At 39.7% G+C, this 26,818-nt stretch overlaps 1 protein-coding gene across 2 annotated transcripts in view; it reads left to right on the top strand.

The window, feature by feature from the left end:
* IGF2BP3 (insulin like growth factor 2 mRNA binding protein 3) overlaps positions 1–26,818 on the top strand; it is a 113,986-nt gene that overhangs the window by 14,806 nt on the left and 72,362 nt on the right. For both annotated transcript variants that reach the window (XM_027684796.1, XM_027684795.1), the window contains one exon: positions 10,572–10,620. In XM_027684796.1, coding sequence (XP_027540597.1) covers positions 10,572–10,620 — 49 coding nt within the window. The remainder of the gene's footprint in view (positions 1–10,571; positions 10,621–26,818) is intronic.

Genomic DNA, 26,818 nt, shown 5'->3' with positions numbered 1-26,818 from the left:
TAGCTATAGTGTGCATCAGTTTATACTTTGAAAGTTTCTGTTCTGTTTTAAACTTGTGTAAGGTTTATTGTACTGAAGCTATTGAGATGGAAGAAATTATTTATTTTAAAGCAAATATAATAGGAAATGTACACTGGACTTAATATCTCTGCTGTAAAACTGGTGAAGTATTCTACTTTATACCTGTTAGTGTGGTCTAGAAGACTTGAAGGAAATTATTTTTCTTTCCAGTATTTTTAAAATTGTTCTTGATTTGTCTTGAGCTTGAAAGGTATAAAATTTTTAATTAAAAAAAATTGTCATGTGAGCAAATTAACTGCAGGTCTTTGTTAGGCTTCCCTGGAACATCAGATGAGGAGCATAGTATATCTTTCAAATGTTCAATTGTCATGTTAGTATAAGATGTCCTCTTGCAAAATTGAGTAATATACATATTTATGAAAAACAGTAATAAAAATGGAAGTTTCAGTCAGGATGAATCCAGAGTGAAAGCCGTGCATGTGTGTGCACATGCACACTCTACATTCTTTGAGTGGCTCTACACACTGGAAAGAGCCTGGAAACTGTGGCTGTACATTTGAAAGTGTTGATTTACTCTGTGCTCGTGTTAATTCTGCTTTTAGTTTATCTCACTCTTTTAAGCACCAGGATTATTCATGTTTTTAGGTATTGTTATATATACAATTGCCTAAATGAAGTAGGTTACCCCTGTTGATGTTTTCTTTTATATCATGGAAGAGTCTTGCAAATGTTAAGAGATCCTGTCTGGTAGCTAAAGTGTACATATACACTTAAAATCAGACTAGCAAAGATTTTTCATTTATTCTAGTTATAGCATGTAAGATTTTTGAAATTAGATGGTGTTTTCAGCAGCACGAGTGTTTTAGTGTTTTCATTTCCCAAATCCCATGGGAATCTTCATTTACTGAGGTAATTTTAGGAACTGGACATCAATTTGTGCAGTTTTTGTAAAGTAGCCTGCGAGAGGCAGCAAACAGTCTTGTCTTTTTAAAAAGTCTGTGTGTGGGGTGAAGCAGCGAGGCAGTGGAGAAGTGGGATGAGTCTCTGAACTACCCTAATGCCATGCTCAGTTTAAATTCTGAAGTAGCTTGTTCCCAACCTGAATGTTTTAAATTGGATATTTAATGGCAAAAAAAAAAAAAAGGTAGCAAAGGGAGGTTCCCTGTTCGCTTAGACTGTGTAACAGAGGTCTTGCAACTACACACTGTAAAGGAAGAGCAACACTTGCTATTTTGCTTCCCCTCTAGCCCCCCAAACCAGAACTGAATTTGTTTAATCTGGAGCATACAGTGAACTCAAATTGAGTATGAACAACCATAGCTTCACTTGAGCATGACCTGAAAGAGACCAAAATAGGTTTGACTCCCTGTCTGTCGCTGTGGTGTAAGGAATCTGGAAAGCATTTCCGATGTTCTCTGGAAACACAAGGCTCGTGGTTGAGCAGTTGGTCTCAGCAGCATGGTGGCTACTGAGTTTGTCTACGAGTGCTGCTAATTTTATTTAGATATTTCAGTCTGAGAAGGGTGAATCACTGAGTTATTGTTAGATGAGATCTAATCTAGTGCCATACCTCCCATACCAAAAAAAGTTGCCAAAATTTTACGTAGTACATGATATCTGTGTCACTTATTTCCATCGGGTTTCTAGCTGGTTTGTAAACTTCTGTGGAGTAAGAGATGGTAGTAGAGAAGATGTGCAAAATAAAAACACTGTGAGGGTGTATCCAGCAGCTGCTTAGAACAAAGTACCTTGTTGGCTTTTTAATTATTGTGGTCTTGGTATCCTCTTTTATTTCAGAAATGGTAGTGAAGTATCCTAATCCACACCATTTCTTTCTGCTCCTTGGGCTCTTCAAAAGAAGCTGAATTCCCTGGAAATTAAAAAAAAAGAGAGAGAACAGAAAAGGATTTTTTTTTTTCTTTAATCTACTACTCCCCAGCCCCTAGCTTGGTCATGTATTGGAGGGGCATATCGTAATGCGAGTTTCAGTCTGGAGCTGCTTGTTACAGCTGATGTAAAGTTTCACAGTTAGCCCATAATGGGAGTATTGCTTCAAGCAGCAGCCCCTGTGGACACTAGGAAAACAAGTAATGGGAAAGAAGAAGCCTTTAGCTTTTTTGTTGGCTGAAGGAAAGGAGGGGTGAGAAGGAGAAATAAAAGATGAGTGTGCCCTATCATTAAAGGATTAGTAGTTCATACTGATTAGGATATTAAGTAGACAATTTTTTTTTCCATGCTTAGAAGTACTTTTGCTTTTAAAAGTGTTATTTTCAGTCTTTCATATACCTCTTGAGTGTTTTCACTGTTATCTGCATCCCAGTTAATTGCAAGTTAGTGGTAGGGTGAGAGAATAAATGGCAAGTGACCATAGCTTGAAAAAATTTGGTCAAAAAAATCAGCTCTGTAGTACAGTTGTTCAAGGAAGAGACCCCTGCTCAGAGGAGGAGGGAAAGAGAAAATGTGGCATTTAGAAAAAACACACATACATCCCCACCCCACACTAACAGAGGGGAAGGAATCAAAATCAACCCAATTAAAAATAATTCAGTTTCTCCAAAGAGTTTTGGCATGGGGAAGAGGCTTTAAATGCCACAAGGCACAAAGATAGGCCCATTTTTCTAAAGGACACTAGAACTTCCCATTAAATTTAAAGTAATGCGTAATTCTTTAATTTAAAAAAAACTTAACAGCCTTCTCTCATTAACAACACCTGGAAAATGAAGGGTTTTTTAAAACAAGGAATTCAACATTAATATGGTAATGGCAGAATCTTTAGAATTTTCTTCTTAAAATGCCTTTATGGTCCACTCAAGGGAATTTACAAATAATGAATATAAGCTTTTAGTCTAATTAGTCACGTGAAGAATTGTCGAGCTGAAATTCTAAAGCAAATGGTAACAGGTGAAAGCCTACTATCCAGCTAATCCACATAAACATGAGAACTTGGATGTGTCAGTGTAAGTCTTCTGGTTGTGCTTCTTGAGCTATCAGTCTGTCCACAAATACGCAGTCTCTTTCAGAGTATTCAGGTTAATCCTGCAAGGAGAGTGCAGCTCTGTGCCCAGTTGTTTGGCTGGTGGCTTTAGGGAGTGGAGCTGTGTGGTTGTACTGGCCCCATGGACAGCTGTCTGATTGTTCATCCTGGTGAAAAATAGTAAATAAACTTGATGTTTCGCAGGCACCGGTAGGAAATTTGATCATCAGCACAGAGGGATCTGTGAGGTAATCCAAGAGTAGTATTTTCATCCTGAATGCTGAGATAATGCACCTCTCCAAAGCGGCTACTTTGGTGGGTTTGTATGTGCAAGATGAAAGGGAGACAGTGTAGTTAGGAGCCAACTGTTACGTCTTGCATGAGCTTTGAGAAAAAAATTATCTTTGTCTAAATTTTATGGAAAATCCTTACTCTGAATGGTAGTACAGAATGCTTTTAAATCTGGGTCTGGGATTAAATAATGAGTCAACACAAAGAGAAGTATTGCTGCAGTTTGCCTGTGGCTTAGCCAAGCTTTGTCTGCTTGAATTGCTGAATTGGGTCTGAAATTGGAGCAATAGCATTTCCTCTTCAAGTATTCTGCTGTCCAGATCAATGTGTAGAAATAAAAAGTGGTGATGTTTCTTAACAAGTCAGTATTTGAAACCATTCTCCTTTCTTCTGTAAGGTAAGTTCATCAAGATGAACTATCTGTTTCGCAAGCTAATGGCTTGATTTGATAAAATATGGTAACTGTCATCAGTGTGCCTTGTAATACTAGAAATTAATTACCTTTTAATAGGAATGATATAAACACTTCTGGTTTTCACTTAACTGAAACTGAGTTGGTTTTTAAAAGAAATTCAGAATACCTTCTTTTTAGGTAGGAAATGTGACCCTTCGGTTTTCTATTTATCAGAACTATTTGTTAGGAAAAAAGCAAATTAAGATATATAATTGCATATAAAATTTTATATATAAAAAGATGGCTTAGAATGAGCATTCAGTAAGCTTAATTTCACAGAATATGCTGAGTTGGAAGGTACCCACAAAGATCAAGTCCAACTCCTAATCCTGGACAGGACCATTCCCAAAAGTCACACCATGTGCCTTGAGAGTATTGTCCAAATGCTTCTTGAACTCTGTCGGGCTTGGTGTTGTGACCACTTCCCTGGGGACCCTGTTCCAGTTTCCAACCACCCTCTAGGTGAAGAACCTCTTTCTAATATCCAACTTAAACCTCCCCTGACACAACTTCAGGCCATTTCCTTGGGTCGTGTCACTGGTCACCACAGAGATCAGTGCTTACCCCTCCTCTTCCCCTCACAAGGAAGCTGTAAACTGCCATGAGATCTCTCCTCACTCAATGCTTCTGGTCAGCCAGCTTTCAGTCAATGGACTTATTGCTGTTTGTTAGGTACTTTCAGGAACCAAATGTGAACATCTTAAAAACAGTAAACCCATGGAGTTTTAGTGTGAAGTCAGGGGGCAGGCAGCAAAGACTGCAGCACCTCTTGCAGGACAGGTCACTCCAGTGGCTCAATCTGTATTGTCACCTCCATTTACCATGAAGAAAATAAGAACCCCCTTCCCTCACCTTGTAACTAAAAAAATGACTGCTGCTTTTTTCCCTAACCACACTGATATGAATTGAGAGTTAAGGATTATTTATTTTGTCCTGTAAACCTGCCCGTTTTTCTTCCCACTAGAAGACCATTAAAAACACTGATTCACTCTGTTGTGACCAAACATCAGCTACTTGAAGCAATCTGAGGGGGAGAAACTAATGAACTCTTTGAGGGGGGTAGCTTTTGTGTGGGTTTTTTCTTGCCTGTTTTTGTTTTACTGGCTGCAGAGTAAACAATAAGACACCTTCCCTTTCCCTTATAAAATCAGTTGGTTGCCAACAGTTTTCCATTTGGCTATAGGAGTTGCTAACTTTGCCTCTATGGCTGTTCCTGTCAGGACTTTTTATACAGGACTTATTTCTTACCGTGTGGCATTAGCCACAGTTCACAGAAGGGTTTTTTTGCTGTGTGGTGGTATTTTTTAATATTTCATCTCCGGCTGTCTATGTTCAGTTTGGGTTGTCAGTGAAGTAAGCCTGAGAATTGACTATTTTTGTCTTCATGCAGCTCTTTGTAGCTCAGGGAGAAAAATGGTTGTTTCAGTGAGTGGGTTTGCAGCGGCATTACATGTAGCTGTCAGAGCTGAGGACCACGAACTGGGAGACAGTGCTGGGGAGTACCAGCACTGGGTGCTGGTGGGTATTGGCATATTCTACATCTATGCCATTGGTGTGAGGTGCCAAGACTTTTTCCAGGTAGCAGTAGCAGTACCAGCGTAGCAGTACCTACCGAAAATGGATGAAATGAATAAGCACTTGCTCTTTGCGCGTTCCTTAGAGTGGAAAAGGGAGACCATTTACTTTCTATCCCATAGGTATTGAGTTCAAACAGTTGAATGAACTAACATTGTCAATGTTCACTTGATCTCCTTTCAAACACGTTTAACTCTTTTTCCATAGGCTCTTGTTTAAAAGGAGTACGTTTGTGCTTTGTGGATTTAAGGCATTAAGGTTGTGTGTAGTTTGTATGGCTGCTGAAGTAAGGGTCTATTAAGTGTTGTTATTGTTGAGAAATGCGAATTAAGGAGCAGGAGGCACCAGGTCTCTGGCGGAGGAAGGATGGTGAGAAGGGTCTCATATGAGTGTAGTTACAACTGTGTGGAAGTGCAGTCACTTGTTTATGTTTCACTCTGAAATAGTCAAATTCTGACACACCTATGAGATACAAAAAATTTTGGACTGTGAGCAAAAGCATGAAACTTTGTTGCTCTTTGCTTTAAAATTGTCTATCCTCTGTTATTTAAAAGTATTTTCTCTTAAGGACATGTGTGGATCTGATGTGATTTGCCTTTGCTAAATGTCATATAAAGCATACAGTGAGATTCTATTAGTGAAAGTGTATAGTGAGATTTTATTTAATACAAGGATGCAAAAATAGACAATTTTGAGACCCTTTTAACTCGAGGAACTTGATATGTTGAAGGAAAAAAGTGATGCATATAGTGAAGGGCAGAGAAAGAAGGAAAGTATATATAAAAGAAAGAAAATGCTAAGATTATGGCTTTTGTTCTTCCTTTCTTCCACCACCTTTTTCCTAAGACATGTCTAGTATTGTTTCATATGTGTGGAAGGTTCTTGTGGGTTGGGAGCACTGGGTGTCCCTGTGCATATGTTTGTTCTCTGTATTTACATAAGAGAGATTACCCCTTCAGAGATCACTAAGGTGGCTTTTAGTAAATTATCCATCTTTATGGTACTTTGCTCTTTCTGTCTCTGGGCACACGTGGCACAAATATGCTGCTTTCCTTGTGAAGGGGCACAAGAACGGCTTTTTGTTTTACCTGTTTTCAGTGTTGATATTCATGTCCCCCAAACACAAGGCTCCATGTCCAACATCCCCAGAATAAATACGTTGGCATATGGTCCTCAGCAGTGGCTTAAAGTAACTGAATCCTGTTACCTGGATAGTACCTGAAAAGAAGAATTACAGTGTGTGCAATTCCTCTTAAGAAAAGTAAATTATTGCCAAACAATTGCTTATGGACTAACCTCGCACAGAAACCAGAGAAGTCTGTTTTCTTCTTGCCCAATTAAAGGTGTTTTGGGTGTCTTTGAAAAAGAGAAACGAATGGGACACCTGTTCACATGCTGTGAACATAGGTAGATTTCAAAAGCCTTCATATGATACAGAGCACAAACATAATTTACCCAGACTTTTTTCAGTTGACATCTATTTGCAATGCCTATTTAGAATAGGAGAAATGAACTAAGAAATCTGCCTAAACTGGAAAAACTGCATACACAAGGCTTATGTGAGTCACATTGAGAGATGCTGGTAGTGTTTTACTAAGGATTTATTATGACTAGGTGAGCTATATTTTAAATGCAACTATTGTAATAAAATACTGTCAGGGGATGAGAGAGGACCATTTCTTGTTTTATGCACTCAGTGTGGCTGCAAGTAGCTGTAGAGTACCAAAACTTGAGATTACTTCAAAACAGAACATAACAAAACCCTCTGTAGGGGTCTGCTGCCTGGGTTGTGATAGCTGTAGGATCTCTGCATATACCATACTTAGCCAAAGAAAACTGTGTCATGAGGAAGATGGAAAGCATCCTAGAAGAGCTGACAGTGTCTGAGATGGGAGTGTATTTCCAGGAAGATGCTTCCATACTTTTCTCTTTCCTTTTCCCATCTATTGTGTGAAATTTTGACCCTGTGCAAAAGTGTGCTTTCTGAAATCAGAACCCATCCTGGTGGAAGCTGTTGCTGCTCTGGTAAATTCAGTCAGGATCCAGCTTTGTGCCTTACTCGTTGCTATACACTCGCGTTTGGTTTGGGATTTTTCCTGAAGTTGAGAGCTGATTTTCTGTGTGCTCACATGCAAGCAATAGAGAGAGTGTCTGCAAAATCACTCGTGCTGCCTTGCAGCGAGGAGATGTATGGGGCTGCCAAAGTGCAGGAAAAGAACGGGAGGGAGTGATCTCTGAGGAGGAGCTGCAGGTTATCGCAGCACATGGGAGATTCTGTTTCCATCTGCTCGCTGCTTGTTCAGTGCTCGTTCTGGTCCTGGGAACAAAAAAAAACAATTTGGTCATTTGTAGTTATTCTTTCTGTGTGTGGAGAAGAGCAGAAGGGGAAAGGGGTTACAAGCTTTGTGTACTTCTAGGTAATTTTAAGGGATATACTTAGATGCCTTTTTTAACAGGGGCTAAAAGTAACTGAAACAGGGAAATCTCAAAGCTGTATATGATCTCTTATCTTACACTGGTTTTATGTGGTTCCTCTCTTGGCCATGCAAAGCTCTATTCAATTATATTTTTTCCCTATTGCTAATTGTAATACAGAAGTAATGTAAAAGAATAAATTTTTACATGCATCAGTAAACACTAGATTTCAAAGTTGTGCACTGGGTGGCAAGTTAAAATTACTTGCAGCCAAGAAACTGATGAAGGTATAAACAGTTCCAAATTAAATGGTGGGTATAGCTATTCTTGTATTTTTGAAGTGACCTTTCAGTTTTGTACAATAGGTGTCTCACTATTGCCATAAATTGAGGTGCACAGCAGGACTGTACCCATTTTATACTTGGCTTACCATTTCCTTTGGCTGTTTAAGAATGTGGTAGAGGAACTGGTAATTTTAAGGTGGCATTTCTTCCTTGCTCATCTCCCTTAGTCCTCCTCCTTTTTAGGATGTCCAAGTTATTTCTGTGCTACAAATGTTGGCTGGCAGAAGTTCTAAATTGCATCAAACTTTTCAGATCCTTGAAGTCACATGGGAAGGAAAAAAACCACCTCCAAACCTTGTGTTAGTCCTCAATAACAGATGAGTAAAAGTAGAGATGGCTTTTTTGGTCCGTCTTTCAGGTGTTGGACAGTAGAGAAGACATACAGGTTTCACACAACTACTACCTCACATTTCATTGCAGAAGGAAAACCTACATAAGTGCTTCTGGAAAGGACTTTTCTGCTCTCCCTTTCTCACCAGTGGATATACACAGCTCAGTGTGAGCATTTGTGGCCAAACTTGGTGTGGAGCTGGGGTGAGACCTCTTGTTCCTGTGGTGGCAGGCAGGGCTGTTGGGCTTGGATCCTTCAGTGAGTGGCACTCCTTGCTGTGAAACTCATGAATTTCAATTTGAATCTACAAGTGTGAGAGAGTAATGGCACAACACAGTTTGAAGCACATTGAATAGCATATTAGCTACCAGTTTTGTGGTTTGGGGTTTTGCTGTATTAAAATTTCACAGTATTTCTAATATTGAATGAATATCCCCTTTTATGTTCTACTTTAGGAGCCAACTTCCAAGTTTCACATTGCTGTGTGAGATTATTTTGATATTTCAGAGCAGTATATCACTACTTTAGGGCAACTGTTTTGTAGCATTATTGCTAGCTGAGTTTAAGGAAAACTTTGTAGACTTCAAGGAATTTTCTGCTCTCAGTGAAGCAGTTCCTGACTTCCCTTGCTTTATTGAAAATGAAACCTTAAATAGGATTGTGTGTGGTTTGGTTTTTTTGTTCCTCCTTCCTTGCCTATTTATATGATCAAATGATGAAATGTGCTCCTACTTTCTTGAGAGAGAGTAAAAACAGGTGAGAAATGCTGCGCAACCAAGACCTGTTCATCTTTTCTGGCAAAAAAGCATTCTTGTTGTTTGATCTCATGGTTGCTGTAGTGTTGGGGGTTGACACTGCCACATGAGGAGCTGTTTGGGCAAGGTGGCTTTGTGCTATGACCTCTGGCTGTGCCTTGGACAAAGCCTGTTGAGAAGAGCATTTCAAGATGTAAAACACTCACTGCAGGCCTGGGTAGGTGGTGGTATTAGGGAAAGGAGTGTATTTTAAAAGGTTTTGAGGGGAAAAGGAAAGCTTTTGATTTTATTGCTAGATTGGAACACCTCTAAAACTTGTTTTGCTGCAAGACTTCACTGGCCTGTACAAGTTTAACTGTTATAAAAAGCCCTTAAAGTGTAAAGCATTTTTTTTCTGTGAGAGGTCAGTATTGAGCAATTAAAATGTGAAGTAAAACTGTTTGGACCCAAGACACTTATTTTAGCTGCTTTGGTGAACCAAAACATAACTGAGACCTTCTAAACTAGACTGCTCTCTGTTGTCCCCTCTCCTGTCCCCAGAGCTTTCCAGGATGAGCAGGCTGACCCTACTAGCTCACCCTACCTGAGCCCAGCCGAAACTGTGTTACTCTACACATTCTTGTAAATCCCAAGGGTTTTGTGGCATCTCTGGCATTTATTTGTTCTCTCACTTTGGGGGAAGGGATGAGACAAAGGACTTGGCTGTGAAGGCAGCCAGCACACTGCCAGGCTTTGCAGTAGCACTTCAAAGTGAATGTTTTGTTTACTAGATAAATGAAAACTAATGTAAATTTGGGGTGAAAATACAAGGAATTTACTAGACTCTTACCCTCTCCTCCCAGTCGGAGAGGAAGAACATTAGTCATGTCAATGTTGGAAAATAGTCCATCATTAAACTTTTCATTAATCTAATATCAAAGCAAATATATTAATTCAAATTTGTATTCCCTATCTTGAAGGAACGTAAAATCCTGAAGTATTTTCCTGGTGGATTCACAAAACAAAATAACAAAAAATTCTTAAAGTGTGTGAAGGAGAACCCAGTACAAATATATGGGATTATCACACCCATTTATAACAGAGAGAATTAGATACTGAAGGCCTTAAAGCAGAAATAGAAATAGTCTACAAGAAAAGTGGAGACTTCATGAAATGTAACAGCTGTCAAATGTGTAACAAGTATTTCTGTAACAGCTCTTTGGACTTGAAATGGTTTTGACCTGACATTCCCCCCTCGGCGATCTGTTGGATTTTTTTGAGTTGTGTATTTGGTTTTGCCCCTCTTAGTATGACAGATGCTTAAATGTATGACACTGCTATGTATAGTCTATCTTACAATGATGTTTTCTTTCTGGTTTTTTGTTTTGTTTTTTTTTTTTTTTAAATGCTATTTTCTTTAATTTATCTGCAGGAGTCGGAAGCTTCAGATCAGGAATATCCCGCCTCACTTGCAGTGGGAGGTAGGAAGTTACTTGAAAAAAATTATATCTTTGCTTAAAAACTGTTTGTGTTTCTCTCTTTATCCACAGGACTTTTCCCCTTCCCCCACCTTTTACTTGCTTTGCACACACCACCCATTCTGTTCTGGGGAAAAATCCTTTGGAAGAGGGAACAATAGAGCCTTCTAAGCAATTCAGATAACTGCCTTCATTTCTGCTCTCCGAGCTAACCATAAAAAATGTTGAAATGGATTCTTTGGTGAATGCTGACTTCCTGATGCAGTCACTCTCTTTGACTGAAAGCTTGTCTGTTTTGGACCTGGTGTTTGGTGTATGAGTTCAATAAACTTAAAACAAGTTCATATTTAAATACTTGGCCAAACCTTTACAGAAGCAGAAACGTAATGCTGATTTTTTTTTTTTTTTTTTTTGGTGGTGGGTTTTTGTATTTTCCTAGCTTCTCTATAGTGGTGGCATTTTGGCAAATTGTTCATTCATGCTATTTTGCTTATTGGCTATCATCAGATTAGTGTATACTTCCTGCACTTCACAAATAGTGTTCTGATTTTTACAGTAGATGGACTACCATAAGAACAGATTTGTTTTCTTTTTTCTGCCTTGTATGTGTGTTTAAAATGTTGTTTTCATGTTTTATTAGTGATAAGTCATTCTTTTGCCTGAGAGAGATTAGAGGGCAGAGGGTTTGAGGATATAGCTCTGGTAGCAGTTCTCCAGGAGGTTTGGTCTGCCTTCATTTAACTTTCCATCTGCAGCAACTTCTTTGTTTGCACTACTTGATTGCTTATTAGCTTTAGGAAAAATGGAGGCATTGGTCTGTTTAACCTAGGCTGTCAAACTACAGGGTTTCTGTAAGGTACCAGCACACATTGCCTCTCATTGCTTCAGCCTGCCTTTCTGCTGTCTCCTGTCTATATAAGCTTTTCCTCTGCACTTCCCAGACCTTGTGTACCCCTCAGCTGAACAGTATCCACCCGATACCCTTATTTCAAATCCATAAGTTTTTTTTTTTGGTCAAGCTTCTGGGAAGAGTAGTTATAGAAATGGTTGAAGATGACTAATTTGAAGATTAACTTATTTTTTGGTACCAAATTCCTCTGAGGATTTTGTGTAGGAACAGTATCAGAGCAGAGGCATACAATGCAGAGATGTGAATAAACAGGGATGTAAGCACTGTTGAGCAGAGTACTTAAAAATGCTTCTACCTGCTTATGCCTCATTACACATTTGCAGCTAATTCTGCTTGTGTATTACAGATATCTACCCTGTTTCCTATCTATTTTCTGATTTTTAAATGATTTCCCTCTTCTCTAATGCTGCAGTTTCTGTGGTGACATCTGGTCTCAGACAGATGTTTTCTTTGCCTACCTTTTTAAAACACTGTATCTTCCTAACACTCCCAAGGAAGAGTTAAAATTGTCCCTATTAACATAATCTCAATCCTGCCTAGATGTCCTCAAGTTACTTTTACAGACCTGATCCTTTGAGTACAAAATTTAGAGACCTGAAAACTTCTACAATACTTTTGGATTCTCTTGCAACATCAGGGCTGCTTGCCAAGTACAGTTTGTCCACTAACTTCCTAAAGTTTTTCTTTGTAAGTGCTGGTGGTCTGGCACCTCTGCACTTTAAGCAGGTAAGCTTTGTATATTCGCAAAACAGTGCTGACGATAAAATACAACAACTAGTGATTAAATTTATCAGGGAATTGTCTTATGTCAGTTTACCTTGGGCTCTGGTATCTTTTGTTGATGCTAAAATCCTTGAAAAAACTTCGTTTGAGCTCTGTAAGAAAGCTTTTGATTCTTCCTTAAAACAAGTCTTGGTAGGGAGAGTAGAAGTTTATACATACAGAGAGGTATTTATATTGAAGCAATGTTCTTGCAGAATATTTTCTGAGGGGATGATGTGTTAGTGTGCATGTGTGTCAGCTGGAGTGATTTTACTTATATTGTGTCTTATAGTCCCTCTGTGCCAATTTTCTTGCCTCATCACTTTTATTAATTCCTTGAATCAGGACTGACTTCTAATGGGTGTGAAATCCTTAAAACCAAACCAAAAAACAACTGATGAAAGAGGTCCCTGTGTTAGCTAATGCATTGGCCCTCATATATGTTCAATATTGAAATACAAAACACGCTTAGTACCCTGCAACACCTTTCCTTTTACTGTGACATAGAGATATATGAAAAGGAGATTATTGTTCTCGTGAAGTTTCTTCCCTTAGTATAGCAACTTTTAGTAAGGTTACAGTGTCATTCTTTGCAAAAGTTGAAGTAGTTGTCTTGCTTTGATTTTTGTTCTTTATAGAAACAAGCTTTTTACGTGGGAAGCCCACAGGAGTGTCCCTAGCAGTCAGTGTGCCTGCCTCTAGTTCAGTGCTTCACAGCTGTTCTTGTTGCCAGTGTGTTGCACAGTGGTACCTGCATGCCTTGAGCCATGTGGGACTGGGACCCAGTGAGCATCTCTGCACAGAGATGGTCCTTGGCTTATAAAAAAAACCACCCACAAAACGGTCATATAATAAGGAAGGCATCCATAATGTTCAAGTGCAGCTTGTCAGGCTTGGAGAAAGCAAGTCTGAAAGCGTGGTAGGGATGGGATTTGCTGGTCCCATAGGAATATAGCTGAAGTGCTTGTTGTGTGATGTGAAGTGTAACAATTTGGTAGTAGCTTCCACTCCTGAGCACCACAGATAGTAGTTCTGCCTCCTGGTTTTCAAAACCAGAAAAGCTTTCAGGGAATATTGAAGCTTAATTTGAATTGAGAATGTTTTGAGATCCATCAGCTGACAAAGGTGCCCCATTATTAATACAGGTCCTTTGTTCTCCATGCAGGTGGAAGCTGTCTTTTGAGATTCATGAAATGCTGGAGTAAACCAGTTTCTGGTGAAAACCTTGAAACTATTCCACTGGTGTACCCTCTTATCTTTCTAAGAGACATGCATGCCTATTTAGTAAAATCTAGTGCCTTTAGTAGCGCAGAAGAGAGAAAACATTGAACTTTAGTGACAAGGAATCTTTGACTTTCCCTTGGAAGTAACTGGGTGTTCTAAAAACTCATGTGGTAGGACACTTGACCCATAGTTATTCCGTATAGATTGGGAAACAGTGATGTAAATGGCCACAGGGTAGCAAGCATTTATTAGCAAGACTTTTCATGAACCAAATACATAAATTCAGATTAGCTGTTTGCTTTTCTGGTTGCCTTTTTTTGAGAATAATATTCCAATTAGTGTTCTCCTTCACAGAGGTTGAAGTTACTGAACAAAATACTGACTCTTACAACCAGCCATAGCAATTGGACTTGTAATTGTTTCCTCTGTGTAATATAAGACCTCAATGTGTACTTATTAGACCATCATGGTATAAATAAAAAAGGTAAGATAACCTTTTTAGACCATCTTCAGGTTTAAGTGGTGGAAAAAGAGGCAGATAATGACCTGCTGTAATCTGCTGAGTTACTACTTTGAAACAAAACAACAAGGTTGCTATTCTGAAGAGCTCACTTGAAAAATGGGGCTGTAAAAGATAAAATTCTAATTTATTTCAAGTCATTCAAGGTTAGGTTTGTACAAAACTTGTCTGGTGATTAATTTGAACTTCACAAGATTTTTGGCGAGATTCTGCAGGTTCCTGTATGTGTGGGTTGGGTACTCTTATACTCCTTGCCCAGCTAGGAGGTGGAGGGAGGGTGGCAACTCTGTCCGAACTAAGAAAATTTAGAACTTGCCTCAGACTGCATTTGGAGTCTGGACTAGGGGATTATCCAGGATCATGTTCTCTACTTATCCAGGAGGTCATTTGCATCTTCCCCCTTCCCTCGCTGGACAGTCTGTGTTTGAGGACTCTGGGTCAGTGACCATGTTCCATAAAAGCAGCATCACTTCTGGTGTGCATCTTCTCCCTTTTGTGTTGTTTACATATAATTTGCCCATAGAGGTTATTGTATCAGTTTAGTAATTTGGAGAACACATGCATGATCAGATTTTATTTTTTAAATAAATCATTTTGTCTTGTTACCAAGTCTTTTGTGAGGCAAACCTTCAAACAGTTAGTGGATAATTTTTAGTGATAGTATGCGGTTATACCTTTTTGTCCCCCCTCGTTTCTCTCCTTTCTCGTCAAATACAAAGTCCAGACTGATCCTGAGAATCATGACTAGTGAAGAATTTGGCACACCACCTTTTTCCATTCTCCACGTATACCAGTCTCATCTCTTTCTCATTGGAAACAACTACCCTGGCTCTATGGTCGCTGCAGGAAAGTAAATAGATCTGTATTACTCTTTCCTGAACTGCAGTCTGTAAGATACTGATTTGACTTCTAATTTGTAATGGCAAGTACTCTCTCACTTAGCTTGTGTGTATTCAGCACTGGAGGTGTATTTGCAAGACAAAATTATATGCCTTCTGGAAGGAGATCTAGATGTGGTGATTTAAAACTGAAGTACCTAGAGTTTGTTTCTGATTTAACACGATGGGGATTTGAGTTGAGTTCTCTGAGAAGGAACTGTGGTGTGCAATACCACCCCCTTTTCTTTTCTTTCTTTGAAAACATTTTAAAACTAGCATCTACAGTTCAGAAGATGCTTCAAGAAATTTTCTTTCCAAATATTTTTTCTGTGTTTAGTGAATAAAACACTAGAGAACAGACTTCCAGGACACAGATGGTGCCAAAAATGGCACTTGCTGGCTCAGCAGGAAGGTAGCTGTTGAAGAGTTCCTACTTATCTTCTGTGGGCTTATTTCCTTCTTGGTTTGGATGGAGCAGATAAACAGATAGTGTTGATGAACTTGGTAACAAAAAAGGTAGACTAAAAGCCCAGCCTGTGAAGTGTGAACCTGTTGTGTGAGGAAAGAAAGCAAGAAAAATGCTGTGAATGTGTATTCCTAGCTTTGCTGTGAGACTTGCAGGTTGCTTTCGGGGACAGAAACGTGTGGGAAGGAAGGTCTGTTTTAGCTCTTCCAATGGCAAAAGGATGTTGCTAAACAGGGTTTGCTTTTCCTCACTTTTTAATGGAAGTGAAAAATGAAGTCTCATAGTTATGCTGAGACTTCTGATGTTTCAGATTCCCCAGGCAGAAGTTATAATGAAAAAGGATTTCTGGATCAGAGTTGCGAAGGTGACTTCAGGTTCTGCATTGAGATTTGTCAATGCAAGAAAGCTTTGAGCCATCTTCACCCATCTGCATATTTTGTAAGAAAACTTTCAGTTTCTTTGAAAGAATGGAGACTGACTCTGTGAGCAAATGTTTGTAAATCTTACAGCGCAGGTAACTGTTTGTCCTGAGGATCTGTAGGAGCTTGTGTCACTGCTTTGAATAAGACAGCTAAGCTGTGTGGGGTGGGTTGTTTGTTCTTTAAACTAGAGATGCAGTGTAAAAACTAATCTTAATGAATGGTACCTGCTTAAGATGCAGCTTATTTTAGAATACCAAGGATATGAAGAGGATAGGTGGAGAACTTGTGGGTTTTAAGGAAAGATAAAAAACCACCGTAAAACTATTGCAATTAAGTTAGGATTATACAGAATAGATATTTCTCATAAAGCCAAGATGTAAAGAGGAAATGCAGAAATGAGCTGGAGTTACAATGAAAAGAATTCTAGAAGTAAGGTGAATCAACAGTAAAAACATTTAAAATATATTGAAATACAGTCTTTCACCTCAAGCATCCTCCAAGAATCCCAACTTAATGTAGTGCTATAAAAATAATGTATAGCTATAAAAATGCTAGCAGAACACTAAGCATGCACAAATCTGTTACTGCCTGCTAGGTATGGGAATCTGGTAGGATCTTTGAGGAGGAAACAGAAAACAGTGTGCTACATTGGGCACTAAATTGTACTTTTTGCCAATTACTACTTGTCCTATTCAGCAGGTGAATGGAGAACATGTTTTTCTGTTCTCTTCATCAGTCTTTTATATATTTGAAGACCTGTGTTGCTTAGAGAGGGTTAAGAGGAGAGTTTAAGTTCTTTCAGTCTCTTCTCAGGACTCTTATTTCTAAGTTCTTAAGTCTGTCACCTGGGGATGTCCCATGAGGCTTTGCCAGAGTAGTTTCTGTAGTTTAAGATCACTTTGAGCTCTTGTCCTCTGGCATAATGTCACTTCATTTCAGCCTTGTGCCGTCTTCAAATTTAATAAGCACAAAGCTGGTACTACACTAGATGGGATGGTCCCTGCAAACCCTATGAAATAGAGCCCTTTAGTTTGACAGTAGGCTGGTAATGGCTGCTACCTTACAGTAATCACAAAGTCAACTTCTCGCCTGCTGTTGTACTGTTGTCAGTGTTTGCCTGATAAGTCTGTTGTAGGGAACAGTATGAAAAGCCTTTTGAAGGGAGATTTCCCCTTCCTTCTCCTGTTAATTCTGTTATAATGAGAAACTGGAGAGATTTATCAATAATTATGCACATCAAACAAAGTTTGAATGTTGATCACCTGCTTATTTTCATTCCTAACTACAGGATAGAGGGTAGAGCAGCCTCTGGGGCAATGCAGAGCCTCAGAAAGGTGCTGTTTCCTCTTGATCTTGGATCTATACACAGAGGACTGCCTTTGCTCCTCTTCTGCCAAAAAGAAAAGAGGGGATGATAATCTTTCCTTCCTATTATCTGACCTTGGACCCACACTCCAAATTAACTGTTTTACCTGAGCTGCACATATTTCCCATCATCTTGCTGGGCTTAGCTGCAGGTGAGGCAATCGGATATAGGAAAGAGACCATGTCTGTGGCAGACCACCCACTTTTGTACTTCAGACAACATACTGGCTTATGTTGGGGTTTAATTGCCTGGCTTAATTATAGGGGATGATATTTACAGGTATATGTGAAGTAGTAAATACCTCTTGCAGGTGTTCAAAAGACAGGGTGTGGGAGTGAAGGTCCTTGGATAAACATGCAATATGTGTATTTCTCACCTGGAATGATTTATTCATATGAGTGTATTGGTTACAGCACTACTGATAATTGTCATACAGTTTTATAAAAAAGGGAAAAATCTAACGAGCAAAGTTAATTTTCTTTAAGAATTGGGCTTCAGTGTTTATTTAAATCAAGATCATACTAAAAGCAGTTGATAGTGATACTTTTATCAAACGTCTGCCCATGTAAGAGTTAATATCCTAGAAATACCCACTGAAGATGTTTTGCTGTTCTTTTATTATAGTTGTCTGCTTAGAAAAGTAACATTGCATTAGTTAACACAGTTTTTTCTCTAGGAAACTTGTAGTAGCTTAAACAACAAATAGAGAAGTTAGAGGTGAGTTCAGGGCTCTGTTGTGCTAAGCACCTAGAAGATATAGAAGGTGGTCTTCCAACTACAGGAGCTAGACATAATGCTAATACTGTTTCGAAGAAATCTGAAGACTCACCAGGTCAGAGCTGGCTTGACTGACAGACTTTGGAGGTGTGAAAGTTGCCCTTCTTCCTCTAGCTGGCCAAGGTGGTAAGTTGAAAGAAGAGGAATTAGATGATTTTGGGCTGTGCTGCAGGAAATGTGTTGGGTGGTTGTTCGAGTTGTATGGCAGAGGCAGGAGGGTTGGCTGAGCAACTTTCGAAGAAGGTGCTGTGAAATGCCACAGCTTTTTGACTATGATCTGAAGCAAGCTGAGTAGTTTGGGGCATGATTTGTGAGATATTGAGAGGGCACACAAGGAGTGAGATATTGAGAGGGCACACAAGGAGTGGAGAGACGCTCCCACTTAGACTTGAGACTTTCAATCTATTGTCTCATCTGAGCCACACAGCTTTGTGATTCAGTGTGTTGTCTACATATCTGTGTTGAAGTATGAGCTGCTTCTGTCTGTGATGGGCTCTAATTGTCAAAGCACAGAGAACTGGTGAGTTTTAAGTGTTAAAAGTGGCCATTCCAACTAAGACATACAGAATCTTTGTCTTTGGAGACAACATTTATGGCCCTATATCCTATTTCTCTTTCAAAATTCAGTGGGAGACCCTTCAGCCAAGTGAAGGGTTTTAAAAAAAAAGGAATGTTTCAGTGCAACTGTTTGATTAAAAACTTCTCTTCCCATCCAAATTTGTTCCATTGTCCTGTGCCTGAGATGAGGAAAATGTCTGTTTTTATTACTGGTTTTTGATCTTCTGGATAAAGGAAAGCACAACATGTAATCCCTTAACTTTTCAGAAATATTCTAATACTTATAACAGCTGTTAGTGTGCAAGAATTTTGGCGTTGTCACCATGGGGTTGCTTGGCACTGTTAAAACAATGTGTTGCTCACAAGCCTAGAATGATATAGTTACTTGTTTACCCTGTCACTAGCAGTGACTACAAAACTTGAGAAATCTTAACAGACACATGAAGTTTGCTTAGTTCAAAACACTTTTTTGGAATCCAGCCACTAAATCTTTTTATCTGTGATTCTAGAAAAGTGTCAGTGAAAACCTTTGTTAAAGGGCTAAGTTGACAAAGTGTTACATCCCTTAGCTATGATTTTTACTTAAGGAGTGACTTTATTCATGATGCAACCTCTTTATCCAGCATTGTGATGTGTTTTTTCTTAGAATTACAAGACCATTCAGGTTGGAAGGGATCTCAGGAGGTCTATAGTCCAACTTTCTGTTCAAAGCAGCACTCTGTTGAATTCAAGCCACATTGCTTAAAGTTTTGTCCAGTCTCGGAGACCTTTAGGAATGCAGGTCATGCAACCTCTCTGAGCGACCAGGTCTAAGAACTAATTATCCTGTTGGTGAGAATTGTTTTCCTTATACCTGGTGAGAACATCTGTTGTATCAACTTATCCTGTTCTCCCAACCTACACCTCTGGGAAGAGCCTGGGTCTATCTTCTCAATGACCTCTAGGCCAGGCTGCTGCTATGCTCCCCCCAAAGCTGTCCATTCTTGGGCTCACCAAGCTCATTTCCCTCAGCCTTTCCTCAATGGAGAGGTATTCAGCCTCCAACCATCTTGGTAGCCCTTCATTCCAGGTTTTCAATGGGTGTCTTGTACTGAAGGCCCCAAAACTGGATGAAGTATCTACATGTGATTGGTTATCCCCTTTAACTCAACATCCATTAACTTTCCTCCATCCATTGCCCATGCTTCTGTTAATACAGCCCAGGTTGTTGTTGACCTTCTTTGCTGCCAAGACACAGACATGGCTCATATTCTGCTTGCTGTACGACACCACTGTGTGGTCTTTTCAGCAGAGCTGCTCTCCAATCAGGCAGTCCTTAGCCTGCACTTGTGTCCAGGGCATTATTTCTTCCCCAGTGCAGGACTTTGCATTTATCCTTGTTAAATTTCATCAGGCTGCTGTTAACTGTGCCTAGGTCTCCCTGTGAGGCAGCCCTGCCCTCTGGCATGTTAACTGTTCCCCTCAGTTTGGTCACATCCCCAAACTTAAGAGTGTACTGCAACAACTCTTTCAGGTGATTGACATAGATGTTAAGTGGGGCAGATCTGGGGGCAAAACACTTGTTACTGACCTCCAGGTAAAGTGTGTCCAGGTAGGGTACTGTCCTCTAAGCCCGACTGTTACTCAGTATAGCATCATTACTGAATATTAAGCTAGATGTGGAATCTCTGCAACTCTGTCACCTGTACGCATAGAAGAGGAAACATGCCTTGGAATTGTATTGCATCTCTGCAGCTAGAACTTAGACTGTTTAGCTATTGCTGGCTAAATTTCCTTAAACACAATGATAAATTAACCCACTGTTCAAACCACCTTTAATTGAGACAGCCCAGAAGCAAAATAAGTAGCACCAACACACTACATTTCGCATGTAATCGCATGATCTTGTTTCCCGGCAGTACTCCAATAGCATAAAAACCAAGCTGCCAAAGGGCTACTTGGTGAAAACTGTAGCTTCTGAAAACCTGCAATCTCAGATTAGCAAATGGTAACAAAAATCCCAAAATATGCTTTTGACCTATGAAATAATATACTTTTTTTGATAAGAAAAATGTATTTATCCCTGTCAAAGCTATTGACATAGCTTTTCTTTATCTTTCATATGGAAACTTACTCTTTCCTAGTTATTCATGCTACCTGACATCTAAATCTTGCTCATTTTAGTTTTTCTGCGTGAAATAAGGAACCAGTAGTTTGTACTGGTGTTGAGTCTTCTGCTGAAGTGCTGGTTTTAGATGCTCGGAGTGCAGCCCAAAAATTCCTGATGAAATTAGATGTCTGTACCTTTTGTGTTGGCATGTACGAAGCTGCTGGTAAAGCTATGTGCTTTTATAAACAAACATGCCCTTCAAGCGTTGTAAAATGAATGTGATTAAGAAACTAGTTACTTCTGTCTGCTCTTGGAGAAGTTCTGAACTAATTTCAGTTGCCTGCCTTGAAAGAAGACATCACTAGCAGGGACTGCTGCTTCAGACTTACTTGTTGTGTAACTTAAAAAGATTTGAAGGAAATGCATAAGGTTGTTCCTTGGACAATAATAGGAGAAATGTTATGCGCTCTTGTTCATGGTAGCCAAAGGAGTAGAAAAATGTTAACTTCAAGTGGCCTGAATGATTCTTAATCCACTTAGTTTGTGCATGAAGAACGTAAAAACAACAACGCTGGGTCAGAAGAGGTGTTAATGTAGTCATGTAAGCCACCTTTGCTGTGCCTTGGGAGGGGTACAGGAATAAGGGCAAGGATATAGTGATAATTCACTATATGCCAGAGCACTCTACTGGCTTCTGGCATTTTGCAACCCTGAAACCTACTGATAGTAGTTTGTATTTGTGAAATATAGTGAGTTTGTATTTGAGAAATCAATCTAGGATTTCTGTGGGCATGTTCTTGAACCAATGCAAACTCCTGGCATCCACAATATACTGCAGTGAAGTGACATGGTTTTAGGGCATGTTGCAGGAAAAACCATCTCATTTCACATGGTTTGAACTTCCACCTCCCTCCCAGCTCCTATATTGGAAGAGTGAATAGCAGTAGAATAGTAATAGCTCCATTACCTTTTCTCCCTTTCTATTTCCCTTATTATTTTAATGACCTTTATTCCTCAGCCATTTCTTTTTCTTTCTGAAGAGCTATAGCCTGCTGAGTTGTTTTTGGAAGCTGTTTCCCATTCTTTAATTATCTTTGTCCATTCATGGGAGTTTTAATTGATTTGGAGTTGAAGACCCAAATCTGCACATAGTTATTCATTTTAGGTTATTTCACTTTATGAAGGTAGTTGCTGTCAGAGGTATCTGTGTATGCCTTGGGTTTTGCTCCTTTAAACAAAAAAGAGCTGCCATAAAACTAGTGGAAAGCTAATCACTGGAATGGGGTTTGCTCCTTTTGTCTCAAGAGATCAGCAGACTTTTCTTTTTTATGATGGCCATGGGAAAAATCGACATTATCAGTAGCGCAGATCCTCCTCTGGGCATGCTGCTGGTTGCCAGGAAATGTTACATTTGAATCATATGCGTACCACATGTTGACCTAACTTTATGCAAGTGGCTCTTGTGTGGAGGGAGGGAAACAAAATGTGATTATTTCTGAGGGGCTGGCTAGTTCCTGTTCAGTTGATTCTATAAAGTGATGATAGTCAGCACATCTCTTCTCACAGCTGTGCTTTTAGGTGTGTGGGACTTTTGTCTTGTTTGCTGGCCAGGCAGAAACTGGCTCTCTGGCTACCTCTCCAATGAGCAAGTCTGCTATGGTGGTGCTCCTGATACAAGCCTTGTACTTCATTTCTACATGTAGCAGCACATTGCTGCATTAACTGTGTGTTCCCTCCCTCAGTGATTGTTTTGGTTGTAGTCTTGAACTTGACCATTCAGGACTGAGGCCCCATCTGCATCTCTTTTTGCAGCTCTTGCTTGCTTTCATCTAGTGATACAGAAAAATCTTGAGTTATTTCTTGGATGAGTATGGGAAAGGAACAAAATAAGCCCAGCTGCAGAGGAGACACATGACCAAAAGGCAAGCAGCGAAGCTGTTGTACCAAGCAAGGGAGAAATGCCACAGGCTTATGGGAAGGCAAGTGATACCAACACAATTTGCACCTGCATGCTGCCATTTTATCCAGCCTGCTAATGCTCAGTCCAAGAGCCTGGATGCTGCAGGGGTTCAGGTGCTGGCTGCTGGGCTGAGACCCTGAAAAAGCAGCAATGAGGACATGAAAAATGGGTAGCAGATCTTTAGGATGTTCATGAACACCAACTGAGCCAAATCTGCTGAGCAGGAGGAAGAGAGTGAAGTTCTGTTAATGTATTTGCCTTTTGAAGTTTTTGTGTTATTCTAAAGCCTGAAGCTCCCTCTGATCCCGTGTCCCAAACTGGTAGCCAAATACATGTGAGTAGCAAAAGAAGGGAATGTAACTTGAAATAGCTGCCTTATTTTCAGATGCTGAGTGTGGTGGCAATCAAAAGGAGTGATATGACTAAAAGCCATAAAAACCACTTTCAAGCATATGCCTTTTAGCGAAGCAAATGAGCAGGATTTTTAGAATATATTGCAAACAGGAAATCACTCTAAAAACTGTAGCCCACCATTAACTTGCAGGGGGAAGGGAAGATAGATTAAAACTATCCTTGCAAACAGCCACTTTGGTATAAAGCCTGATAGGAGATTGAATGCATGTGTAAGAAATTCGTCCAAATCAACATTTCTTGGTACACCTTTTATTAGGTGTTGAGGTTTTTTTGTTGTTGTTGTTGTTGCTCTTAGTAATAGAATCAGGCTGTTACGTGACTAGTAGATAACTATTCATGCAACAGTTTCACTTGTTTGCTCACCTAATTCTCATACTAAACTCATTTACCCAGCATGAGCAGCAACAAGGAGGCCAACCTCAACTATGTACTCTGAAGCAGAGGGTTATAATGATGTACCAGTGGCTTCTAGGAAGGTGTTCCTCAGCCCTTTGTTGCATTGGATGTGTAATTAGATCTGTAGCCTTCATGATTGCCTATAGCAGCTGTCGCCCTTTTGGATGTGGTCTGAGTTATGAATCTGGTGTCCTTGTGTAGATCCAGTAGGCTTTTGGTCTGGAAAACTCTTGCATCATACCTTCTCAGTACACATTTCATTTTCTTGGCACGTTGTTTTCTGGTATCTCTTCTTCTCTATCTGCATGTAGATATTTACAGTGTAGAAATTTACAGGAGCGATCCATGTGAGCTTATAGTGATGTGTGTTATATCCCAACTACAGCAATTTTTTTGTTTGTTTCTTCTTTCTGAGTATAGGACTTCTGTGGACCTGTAGCATCCTTGCTATAGGTGGTGCTGTGGGCAGCTCCTTACCCCTAATTTGATTTGTGGGTATTGGTTGTTGCAGCCCAAATGGTTGCTGGTTTAGGTTGCTATTGCAAGCTGGGATGACTTTAGGTACTTGAGTGATTGCACCCTTATAGGAAACTTTCTTGTTGCCCCTTCATTTCAGCCTCCTGTTAATGTTCAGTATTTAGTATGTGTCATCTATCAGTAGGTTTGGGTTTCATGCTCAGGAGGCATCTCCTCCTGGTGACATCACAGTTTTTAAAAGAAGAAACAGTGCAGTGGAAGTGGTGGTGGGAAATACTGAAAACCTGAAGTGGCTTCATGTCTGGGACTGTAGTGGGAGTGTGCAGAGATTCATGATAGATTAGTGATTATGACTCTTCCAACTGTATGATCTCGTGAATTGTGAGGGACTAGAAAACCTTTAGCAGATGTGGATGGCTGTATAGCAGATACGAACTTCTCTTAGCTGTGCTGTGTACACCTACTACAATCAGCCTTCAGCTGTCTGAGCTCACTGGCTGTGAAATTCATTGTGGGATCTAGGCGGAGGGTGGAAGGACTACAAAAGGTATCAGAAGAAAACATGAACTTTTGCCAGCTCAGGAGTTGGGGGGGGAAATCAGGTGTTGTTGCTAAATGTTAGAGACAAGTGCCCATGACTTCCACTCTACTATGTGACAGCTTTTAGTCTAAGCCAGTGTCCGGTGATGCTTTTGGACCCTGTAGAAATGCACATGTTGGTGATTTGTTTTATGTGGCCATATGTTACAAAAGTAACTTATGTCTTCATGAAACAAATAGGAGAGCTCTCAAGTGGCATCCTCACCTTGAGCAATGAAATACATTAACCTGCTTCAACATGGTGGTGTGGTTTTGTTCCCATAACCAACCCGTTTAGTGGCCACCTTTGTGTTCTGTTGTTCATGTTTCCATTATGAAGCAGCTATTATTTCTCCACCATTCAGACAACACAGTAATGCAACCTCACAGAGGTGAGGCAAGCCATGGGTCATTGCAACTGCAACATGTAAGAGATGTTAGAGCTACAGCCTCCAGTATCCTTGGATTGCACTGACTACTCTGCATTACTCCTGATTCTTCTGCATGGTATTATCTTCTGAGCTTGTGGGATTAAAAGCATTGCCCTACTATATGTTACTTGTTAAATGTCTGTCTTCTGCTTGACAGAGAAAGTATAATGCTGTCTCTTGCTTGTATTTTTGATGCAGTGAGACCAACTGTTTTATTAGTTGGTGGGAGCTTCAGAAATGCAGAGACCTTCTGACCTTGAGATCATCAACCTTTCCTGTTCTGGGGTAGTGGCAAATGTGAAAGTCTGCTACTGGCAGTGCCAGGCTGCTGATGTAAAGCTGCTTGGAGCTAACCCCAGGATTCTGCAAGGCAGGAGGTGTTTGTCCTGGGCTGGAGGGGCAGCAGGTTTCTGATGGTAAAGCACAGAAGTGCAGGTGGTACCCTTCTGTTGGAAATCTCTCCTGCTGCTCCTGAAGCCCATCCATTGCACTGCTGGTCTGCACCAGGAAGGGTCACCATGTGTATGTGTGTTACCCTGCTAGTGTGATCAGATATGTGACTCTGCAGCATGAGTGTATCTCCATGTATTTTTAAGGCCTTTAAAATTTTTTTTAATAAACATGAACACCATTGGATCAAGTATTTAACTGAAAAGACCACAGAGCTTCTGACTTGCAGCAGTATTTGTCCCTTTCAGAGAAGTAGGTGGTATAGGTTGTGTGAAATGGTGGAGTTGAAGTAATATGCTGTTTTCTGTATTGACTCAAAAAAAGAAAAGAAAATCATGTTTGAGGAGCAACCAGGTTGTAGACTGCACTGTAACTAGAGAAGTGATAAATCTTCATGCTGCAGTGACATTTGACACTTTTTCTCTTTGGATTTCTGGTTTTAGTGGAATGCAACCAGAAGTGATCAACAGCTGTTCCAGCAGCACTTTGACTACTTTTCTCCTCTGTATGTTGTAGAAAATATGACCTCTCCTGCCTTCCTACTTCTAACCAAATTCATGTGGTTGGGTTTGGGACAGAAGAAACTTCTATTTTGCAAGTAAGAGGAAGGTGCCTTCAGTCTCAATGAGAAACTTTCAAAGATGAACGATAAAGCTAGTGCCTAAAGCATAAGAGGAGGCACCATTGACTTTTTCTGCCAGAGTGCTCTGTGTGTGTGTGGGGGAACCCCTTAAGAAATCCTATTGACTTTTGCAGAATGTTGGTTTGGCTCCTTGTCACTTTTTTGGGTCATGGCAAATACTCTTTAGTTGTAAAAGTGAAGAGTTTGAAGATTTTGAAAGTGTCAAAGTACTTATGAAGAGTATTTCTCTTTTGTGATCTAAATGGAGCACATAAAGGTACCAACTTACTTTCTCATGAGTTTTCTCTCATTCAGGCAATGGTAAGTTTATAATCAAACGAGGGATCATTTGAATACTAGGTTTCAGAACACTGATACCATCACATTCAATTTGTGCCTAAGAAGTTAATTATAGATACTGGATATTAGTTCTGCTTTGCTTTTTGACATCTTAAACTTGGCAAAAGAAAAATGTAGATTATAAAAAGGTTGAAAATTAAAGTCTAGTTGAGTTCTAACATCTCATGCACTGTTACTTAAACTTTAAAAAATGCTTTTAAATAGAACTTCCCAGACTGTTAGTCTGATGCCAGATGAACAGTTCAGGGGTATTTCTGTAAATCAGCAAAAGAAAATTTTGCCATGAGATGAATCCCAATTTTTTTCTGCAAAGAAAAGCTAAAAACCAAAACCAGACATTCCCCTGCCAACAAAAATAATCCAACCAAAAAAAACCCAAAACAAACAAACAAACAAAACTCACCCCAAAAACCCCCGCAAACCCAACCTTTTCTCTGCTTGTCTTTAAACCTACTAATAAGCTTTTTCATAGCATTACTTGGAAAAAAAAACAACAGCAAACCAACTGTGGTTGTCCATTAATTATTCCCTCACTTGAAG

This window comes from Neopelma chrysocephalum, unplaced genomic scaffold (assembly GCF_003984885.1).
Source record: "Neopelma chrysocephalum unplaced genomic scaffold, ASM398488v2 Primary Assembly neopelma1_67, whole genome shotgun sequence".
In the NCBI taxonomy this organism is placed as follows: Eukaryota; Metazoa; Chordata; class Aves; order Passeriformes; family Pipridae; genus Neopelma; species Neopelma chrysocephalum.
Note: the sequence above shows the minus strand (reverse complement) of the source record. Positions and strands in the feature narration are given on the sequence as shown.